Source organism: Bos taurus, chromosome 20 (assembly GCF_002263795.3).
Source record: "Bos taurus isolate L1 Dominette 01449 registration number 42190680 breed Hereford chromosome 20, ARS-UCD2.0, whole genome shotgun sequence".
NCBI lineage: Eukaryota > Metazoa > Chordata > Mammalia > Artiodactyla > Bovidae > Bos > Bos taurus.
The window spans coordinates 13,474,543-13,484,183 of record NC_037347.1 but is presented as its reverse complement, the minus strand read 5'-3'; the positions used below and the strand labels follow the sequence as shown (position 1 = coordinate 13,484,183).

The window sequence follows — 9,641 nt, the reverse complement described above, 5'->3', positions numbered from 1 at the left end:
AACCCTCAATCAAAATCTTGGCGGGGAGAAGTGCAGCAGGACCAACAGCCTTACACACCCGGGAGACCCAGGCTGCAGCCTCGCGAGATCCGCTGGGTTGCCAGGGCGACGCTTCCGGCTGGCGCGCGCAGCCCGGAGAGCAGGGGAGTTGTGAAATGGGCGGCTAGACCTGCCCGTTGCCGTGAATTCGCCAGCGGGAGCGCGCTCGCGGCCGCGCAATCTCCGCTTTCCCGGCTCCGTCGCTGACGCGTTGTAGACGTTGGGGAGGGAGGCAGCGGCAGCGCGGATCAGGATGAACAGCGCCGGCAGCTTCGGCTTGGGCTTAGGCTTCGGCCTCACCCCTACGGCGGTGATTCAGGTGACAAATCTGTCCTCTGCGGTGACGAGCGAGCAGATGCGGACGCTTTTTTCCTTCCTAGGAGAAATCGAGGAGCTACGGCTCTACCCGCCCGAGTAAGTGCTCGAGCTCGACTGGGGGAGGGGCGCGGGCCCGAGCGAGACCTCGGGAACCCAGGCGTGGGGGAGAGCGCGGACGGGGGCGCGCTGCCCCGTCACGTGACCACCGGGTTTCCCTTGGTGCCCATGTTTGATTGGGGCACCGCGGCCCCAGCCCCCGGCTTCTGTTTTCCTGGTTAGTCGACTTTCGGAGGTTAATCTTTGCACAGAATCCTTACAAAGGACTTAGAGGGGTTGCCTTTTCGTGCCTCCCGGCCAGTGGTCGTCGCCGAGTCCTCGAATTAAGTGCCGGGCTTCCCCCGTTTTTTTCCCTAACTTAAGATGGCCGCAGGTGGGCCCGGAATAGTCCTCATGGCAAGCGCCTGATGGGTTTTTTGCAATGGAAAATCGCGGAGACTGCGCCTGAGAAACTATCCGATTCTTAGGGCCTCAGTGTCGGGCCGTTGTTGCCTACGGCTGATGACAAATAGAATTAGGGTTATAGTTGTTCCTGGGCCTGTGTTCACAAATTTAGCATCTTCAGAGGTTAATCTAACCGAGCCCATCCATGTTGTTAAAGATTCATGTCTGTTCACCCTTTTGGCATCGGATTAAAATTTCCTCCTAGAAGGTCACACTGCCCTGAACCTTTCAGAAAAAACAGTAATCTGTGCAGGATTATTCCTGCTGTATACTTCTAGAAATCCAGATTTGGGATGGCATTCTCTGTTATCAGACACTTCCCAGGTAGTGTACTTTGAAGTAAGATTTCCCTTGTACGGTAGTATCAGCTCACAAAATTTGTAAGAGGTTTCAGGGTTGTTTATTTTCTTACGGGCATAAACTTTTAAAAACTAGTGTCCAGAATATGAAAATTTCTCAGTGTTTTGTTCATTTCATCAAAATCGTTTGAAGAAAGGGATAGTAGTTGCCTAAGATTTCTGTTATTAAAAAAATTGTGTTTGATTTTTGGGGGTATTTCATAGTGATGAATGTAGATCTATTTTCCTTTAGTTTTCTCTCTCTCTATACCGCATTGCTACTGCATAGATAGTGATAAAAGTTGGTGTTGGATTTTTAAATTTTACTTAAGTTTTTCTTCTCATTTTTGTTTCAAAGTATTTTCATGCATACAGAAATGCTGAGAGAATAACTCCCATGTTCCCTTCATCTGTATTTATAGTTAGCCACAGATTTCTGTCTCCCTCTCCCCACCTCTACATACACATCCCTTGACAATTCACTCCTCAACAATTAAATGTGAATCTCTTATGTATATGTCCTACTTTACCACAGTGCTGTTAATGTATCCAAGAAATACTTGACAATATATAACATCTAAATTTTTTCAGTTAGTGTGACGCCTTTTCTCCATTTTCTTTTTCTGATTTAGAAATAATCAGAGATCACTCTGTACGTTTGATTATTTTCTTTAATCTAGGACTAAAGAAATCTTTAATCTAGGATTACTCCCCCTCTGCCCCCTCACACCGGTTTTTTTCCCCAGTCATCTTTTTAAAAGTTTTTCATGACATTGATATTTTGTCTTGTAGTTTGTGTTGTAAAATGATTCATCTTGGCTATATAAATTGTTTCCACATGAATAGATTCAGTAATAACAGTTTTGCCAAAAATAGTTCATAAGTGGGTGCACATACATCTGTATTGACTCCTCATCACATATATAGCTTTGGTTAGCTTATATAACTTCTGAAAGTGCTTTAAGCTTTCTCTTCATTTAGACACTCAGAACATTTCTGAATAATTGAGAACTGTTTGGAGGGTTGCTGTATTCTGAACGAATTGGCATCAAATAGTAAAATATTTTGTACATAAACCTTTGTAAACTAACCTTGCTTTCAAGGTTGTGATAATGTGTCTTATGGGCAGAAGAAATACATCACAGAATATTCTTCATTGAGAACATAACACCACTCACATGGTTGAAAAATGCGTTTGGGTGGCAATATGCTGCCAGTTATCTGACATTTAGTAAAATGGGCTATTTTTTGAAATCAGATGTTAGTTGCTTGGAGTTTAAAAGTGTAAGAGAATAAAAAAGCTGGTTACTTAAACAGTGCATTGAAACAGAATTACTGTGTCACCAGCTGTAATGCATTTTGCAGAATTGTAGCATAAATGTAATACACCTAGGCCAGGCAAAATCTTTGACCAGTTATTCTATATTTGCAGTTCCCCTATTCCTGTTTTTCACAAGTATTAACATGCTTTTCTAGTGGTGTGTTTTCTGTTTGCACTGTAGTTAAGTTGTCATAAGCTGGTCCTTACATTCTGTTTGCAAATTTGGGCTGAAATGTATAAATATGCAATAGTAGTAGGTATTTTGAAGACAGAATTCTTTTTTCAGTGTTGTGGAAATGGTATTTTATGATTAATCTTTGAAAGCTGAGTAGAAATTGATTTGTTTTAAATTTGGAACTATATTTCTTTAATAGAATGTGAGAATAGTTTCTCATTTACATTTTAAGGATGCAATTGCTAATATGAAAATTCAGGTTTTAAATTAAATTTTCTTTTTTTGGCATGAGGCCGTAATTCAATTTCTGTTGAAACATTTAAGAATTGGAGTAGACATTCATTGTAAATATTAAAAATTGTTATTTGTGCTGCTAGATGACAAATATCCAGACTTTTTATTTTAGTACAATTTAGTACTGTTTAGTACAAATGAATCTCATACATCTTGAAAACCTATTTACAATGGTAAGAAATTTTTGTCTTTTTTTCAGTAAGCTGTTTATAGAGGTATAATGTGTAGAAAAGTGCATGGGTAAGGGTATACAGCTTGATGAATGTTCACAAAGTGAACAGATCCAGCACGTGGATAGGATTCTCTGCGCCCTAGAAGTTCTCCTGTGCCCCCTCAGTGCACAATACCTATAGGGTAACCTAGTCTCATTTCTGCCATCAACCCCGTGTTGATTTTTTTTTTTTTGGCTTGTGGGTTTTCTTCACTTCTCTGGTCTTCAAAAGCATTGATAAAGTAAAAGCTGTCAAATAGCTAAAAGTATAACCTGTATCGGAGAAGGCAATGGCACCCCACTCCAGTGCTCTTGCTTGGAAAATCCCATGGACGGAGGAGCCTGGTAGGCTGCAATCCATGGGGTCGCTAAGAGTTGGACACGACTTAGCGACTTCCGTTTCACTTTTCACTTTCATACATTGGAGAAGGAAATGGCAACTGACTCCAGTGTTCTTGCCTGGAGAATCCCAGGGATGGGGAGCCTGGTGGGCTGCCGTCTGTGGGGTCACACAGAGTCGGACACAACTGAAGTGACTTAGCATAGCATAGCATAGCATAACCTGTATAGTCACATTATGAAAAATTCAGACAATGGAACACTGCCAGTGACCCTAGGGCCCTGTCAAAGCCTTTTTCCATTTCCAAGTGTTTCCCTTCAGTCGTTTTTATATACATTTATCTTAATATGAATGAGTTGAGTGAAAGTCGCTCAGTCTTGTCCGACTCTTTGTGACCCCATGAACTATACAGTCCCAGTCCATGCAATTCTCCAGGCCAGAATACTGGAGTGGGTAGCCATTCTCTTTGCCAGGGGATCTTCACAATCCAGGGATCAAACCCAGGTTTCCTGCATTGCAGGCGGATTCTTTACCAGATGAGCCACCAGGGAAACCCAAGAAGACTGGAGTGGGTAGCCTATCCCTTCTCCAGCAGATCTTCCTGACCCAGGAATTGAACTTCGGTCTCTTGAATTGCAGGCGGATTCTTTACCAACTGAGCTATTGGGGAATCCCTTATCTTAATCTACTGTAGTCAAAAGAATATATACACTGTTCCTGTCAACTTTTTTTACTCAGTAAGCATTTTTCATATTGCTGTGTTTTATTTATTGTAATAATATTTAAAGTCTCAAGTGTGTATGTGTGTGTTTGAAATTCTGTCATTGGGTTTTAGCTAGAAGTATTTGAAAATGTGTATTTTTGATTGTCCGCTGTGATTGGAGGGCCTCTGGCATTTAGTGGGTATCAGTAAATCATAAGGAAGTCTTATAGAAAGGACAATTGAGCCATCCATAGTATCACTGGAGACCTGTTGAGAAATTGTTAAGCTAAGCTAAGTCACTTCAGTCGTGTCCGACTCTGTGCGGCCCCGTAGACGGCAGCCCACCAGGCTCCCTCGTCCCTGGGATTCTCCAGGCAAGAACACTGGAGTGGGTTGCCATTTCCTTCTCCAATGCATGGAAGTGAAAAGTGAAAGTGAAGTCGCTCAGTCGTGTCTGGCTCTTAGCGACCCCATGGACTGCAGCCCACCAGGCTCCTCCATCATGGGATTTTCCAGGCAAGAGTAGTGGAGTGGGGTGCCATTGCCTTCTCCAAGAAATTGTTATGTATCAGTTAATATTTTCATACATAGAACTACATACTTTGTCCATGCTTTGCATTATATCTTTTTTGATAGATTCTCAGAGGATGTCTAGAAATATAATAAAGTGTTGGAAAATCATAGTGTTACCACATTGAGTATTTTTTTAAAGATTGTACAGTGCTGTCACCATGTTTAGTGGAAAATTAGATAACCAGTTATGTGTGTGCATGCTTAGTTGTGTCTGAATCTTTGCCATCCTGTGGACTGTTTCCCCACCTCTGTCTGTGAAATTTTCCAGGCAAGAATACTGGAATGTGTTGCCATTTCCTATTCCAGGGGCTATTCTTGACTCAGGGATTGAACCTGAGTCTCCTACGGCTCCTGCATTGGCAAGCAGATTTTTTTACCGCTGCGCCACCTGGGAAGCCCAGATAACCAGTTAGGATCCAAGAAATTTAACTGATGCTCAAAAAGTTGGTTCTGTGATTTGTGCATTAAACTCTCAGTGAAAAATTCTAATTTTTTTTTTTGAAAAGTAATTGTAGAAGGTTTTTATTTAAAAAAGTGATTTAACAAATGAGGTCAATATAAAATCTGCTATATTTGAGTACTGTTACTTTCTTTAGAGAAACATGTTTAGACCAATAACATATTTAACCCCTTTTAAAAATTAAAACTGTAGGTCAGGATTGCATTTGAAATGATAATCATATTTAATTTTTAAAAAAGTAAACCTTATTTAACAGCATAGATATACTAGAGAGAAAAATCTAAACATAAGATTTGGAAATCTGCTGCTGCTACTGCTGCTAAGTTGCTTCAGTCGTGTCTGACTCTCTGCGACCCCATAGACGGCAGCCCACCAGGCTCCGCTGTCCCTGGGATTCTCCAGATAAGAACACTGGAGTGGGGTGCCATTTCCTTCTCCAATGCATGAAAGTGAAGTCGCTCAGTCGTGTCTGACTCTTTTCGTGACCCCATGGACTGCAGCCCACCAGGCTCGTCTGTCCATGGGATTTTTCCAGGCAAGAGTACTGGAGTGGGGTGCCATTGCCTTCTCCGTTTGGAAATATATTCATTTATAAATATAAATACAAAGTTGTTTGCTGAGATATTTGTATTTAGGCCTGCCACTGTATCGTTTTTGGCTTCCCAGGTGGCTCAGTGGGTAAAGAATCTGCCTGCAATGCAGGTGACACAGAAGACTCAGGTTCGTTCTCTGGGGTTGGGAAGATCCGTGGAGGAGTGCATGGGAACCCACTCCAGTATTCTTGCTTGGAGAATCCCATGGACAGAGGAGGCTGGTGAGCTATGGTCCATAGGGTCACAGAGTCAGACATGACCCAGATGATTGAGCATGTACACACACTGGATCTTTTTAGCTTATAATATTCAAAATAAAGGAATGTTACTATTTCTGAAAAGCTTCTATGTTTACATTTTTATAAAGTAGATACTGTGTTGATTTTACTCTCCATTTAAGGAAGGTAATTGGAGATGGTGAAGAAAATTGCTTTTAGCACTAGGATCCATTCTTTTACGGTAATGCTGTTCAGAACAGACTGGCATCTTTTTACCAGGTTTTGGGCTTCTGAAATCTCCATAGCATATGGTTTATTAACCAGTCCCACATTTCTTACTCCTGTGGGTGTTTTAAATTTGAAATGATGTGTTTCAAGCGGGGTATTTGGAATTGTTTGCAGTTTACAACAGTGATGATTCAGATTTCCATTCTTTTACAGAAGGATCTGTCAATTTAGGAAATAGTTTCATTGGTAGCTTGTTAGTTTCTTCAAGTGCTAAAAGAGTTTATACTTGTTGCAATTGCTAGGGCCTTCATAGCTCCTTGTAATCATAGATTTGTTTTGGGGGGCGGGGGAGGGGGGGTGGCGCGCTTCCAAGGACAGAAGGTGTTACTAATCTAGCTCAGGAAGAGACATTGTTAAAAAGATGATTTCCCTAAGTAGTACAATACAGACTAGGCCTCCTGGAAACTGAGACTGGGAGCCAGGAAGGTATCAGCACCCAAGGCCACCATCTGCTTATTCCTGTCAGGATTTATTGTCAGCTTGGTTGTTTCTCTGTATCTACTCAGTTTCTCTGCAGACCTGTACTCACTCATCTGGCATCTGGCCCAAACCCTCACTCTACATGACTTTTCAGCCCAAGAGAAAGAATGTGATTGTTCAAGTTCATTTGGTCAGGCCTCCCGAATTATAGGTTTTGGGTTAGCTGGTGAAATGGGCCCTTGTGCCGTGTCACTAATCAGTTGTGTCTTAAAGCTTGCTAGGTCTGTTCGGGGTTTCACATAAGGGAACTGCTGAAAATATATAGGATGTCTTGGTAGCACATGTAAGAGGGTACTTAGTTACTTTGATTTTTTAAAATGACTTTCCAGAAGACTTTGAAACTTGAGCCTTGAAGAAAAGTGGAAGGGGAGTAAGAGCATATCATAGCCAAGTGAGACAGCAGGCTCAAAGGCGGCTCTGTTGGCACAGAATGTGTCCTGGGGACGGCAAGTGTTTTTATGCCTGGATTTTTAAAATGATGAGGCAAGAAAAGAAGGATGGCTCTGAGGAGATTGAAGCATGACATGAAGAAATTTAGGGTTTAGAAAGATTATTTTAATAGCTTTTGTGGAAGATTGTTAAATAAAGAGTTGCGATTGGAGGCAGTGTGATTGGTTAGTAATCCCAGTGAGAAATGATAAGGATTTGAATGAAGGCATTGATAATGAGAATATTGAAAGAATTTGTTGTTTTGTCCCTCAAATGTGTCTGACTCTTTGCAACCCCATGGACTGCAGCACGACAGGCTTCCCTGTCCTTGACTGTCTCCCAGAGTTTGCTCAGATTCATGTCTGTTGAGTCTGTGATTCCACCCAACCATCTCATCCTGTCGCCCCCCTTTGCCTCCTGCCCTCTTATCTTTCCCAGTGTCAGGGTCTTTTCCAGTGAGTTGGCTCTTCACATCAGGTGGCCAAAGGATTGGAACTTCAGCATCAGTCCTTCCAAAGAATATTCAGAGTTAATTTCTTTTAGGATTAACTGGTTTGATCTCCTTGCTGTCCAGAGGACTCTCAAGTGTCTTCTCCAGCACCACAGTTCGAAAGCATCAATTCTTCGGCGCTCAGCCTTCCTTGTGTTCCAACTCTCACATCCGTACACAACTGCTGGAAAAAAACCATAGTTTTGACTAGACGAATGTTTGTCGGCAAAGTGATGTCTCTACTTTTTGATATGCTGTCTAGGTTTGTCATAGCTTTTTTTCCAGGAAGCAGGTGTCTTAATTTCATGGCTGCAGTCACTGTCCACAGTGATTTTGGAGTCCAAGAAAATAGTCTGTCACTGTTTCCATTGTGTCCCCATGTATCTGCCAGAAAGTGATGGGACTGGAAGCCATGATCGTAGTTTTTGGAGTGTTGAGTTTTAAGAATTAATGTGACAAATATTTGGGAGGCCATTTTCATAGGATATGAAGACCAATTGGATGAAAAAGAAGGACGAAGGATCAAGGATGGAAACCCATAAATCTCAGTAGTTTAATAAAAACAAGATCATTTCTTATACTAAATTGATGGGGTTGGTGATGAAGCTGATGTATCAGCCACCCATCTCTTTGATGTTGCTGGTCACTGTGGCAGAGGGACAGAACGGAGCAGTGACCCTTAAAGCTCCTGAATAGGAATACATTTCAGTTCTGCTCATATTTAATTGACCAAATTGCACAGCCGTACCTAACTTCAAGGAAAAAAAGAAATAGAATTTTATTATGTAGCCAGAAGGAAATTTGGAAATATTTGGTGAACAGTACTAATGATGGTCACATTAGTAACTCCCAGATTTCTGACTTAGGTGATGTGGTAGTATCCTTAACTGAGATATGAATTAGGACAAAGTGCTGGATTGGTATAGAGGAAGGTGATGAATTTAAGAATAAGTTCAGTGGTGGGCCCTGTGACCATCACCATGCAGTATTCCAGCAGGCACTTAGATATAGGAGTTTAGAGCTCTTAGAAAGGCCTGAATTAGTGATCTTGTAATACCCAGGTGAGTGAAGTCTGGACACAAGATGTATTTGTTGTTGCGGTTTAGTCGCTAAGTCACGTCTGACTCTTCTGTGACCTCATGGACTGTAGCCCAGCATGTTCCTCTGCCCATGGGATTTCACAGGCAAAAATACTGGAGTAGGTTGTCATTTCCTTCTCCAGGTATCTTCCCAACCCAGGGATGCAGCCCACATCTCCTGCTTTGGCAGGCAGGGCTTTTTCACTGCACCACGAGGGAAGCCCACAGATTGTTTATCATCTCATGACAAATACATACAGTGCTTCACTTATGTGTTGAGTAGGGGGAGGTTGAAAGGACTGGCTTGAAGCTTGAATTGGATGGCTTTAGGCAGGAAAGATGGAGAAGGCAATGGCACCCCACTCCAGTACTCTTGCCTGGCAAATCCCATGGATGGAGGAGCCTGGTAGGCTGCAGTCCATGGGGTCGCTAAGAGTCGGACACGACTGAGCGACTTCACTTTCACTTTTCACTTTCATGCATTGGAGAAGGAAATGGCAACCCACTCCAGTGTTCTTGCCTGGAGAATCCCAGGGACAGGGGAGTCTGGTGGGCTGCCGTCTCTGGGGTTGCACAGAGTCAGACACGACTGAAGCGACTTAAGCATTAGCAGCAGCAGCAGGCAGGAAAGAACTTAATTCAGTTGAGTGAAAAAGAGGTAGAGTTTTATTTTTATTTTAGCTTCTTTAATTAGCCTGATTAAGTTATGTTAGTAATAATATATCAACATATAGTTTCAAGTTCTAAATGCAGATATATTTTATCTTAGTGTTTGGTTAATATCATAACTA

The 9,641-nt window shown here is 42.1% G+C and overlaps 1 protein-coding gene across 4 annotated transcripts in view; it reads left to right on the top strand.

The window, feature by feature from the left end:
- The first annotated feature begins 224 nt into the window (after nucleotides 1-224).
- Nucleotides 225-9,641, top strand: part of SREK1 (splicing regulatory glutamic acid and lysine rich protein 1) — a 44,927-nt gene continuing 35,510 nt past the window's right edge. Inside the window, exon 1 of one of the 4 annotated variants that reach the window (XM_024981242.2) lies at nucleotides 225-453. In XM_024981242.2, coding sequence (XP_024837010.1) covers nucleotides 293-453 — 161 coding nt within the window. In that variant the 5' untranslated portion in view covers nucleotides 225-292. The other 3 variants (NM_001206137.1, XM_059878685.1, XM_024981244.2) reach the window with 3 other exon arrangements.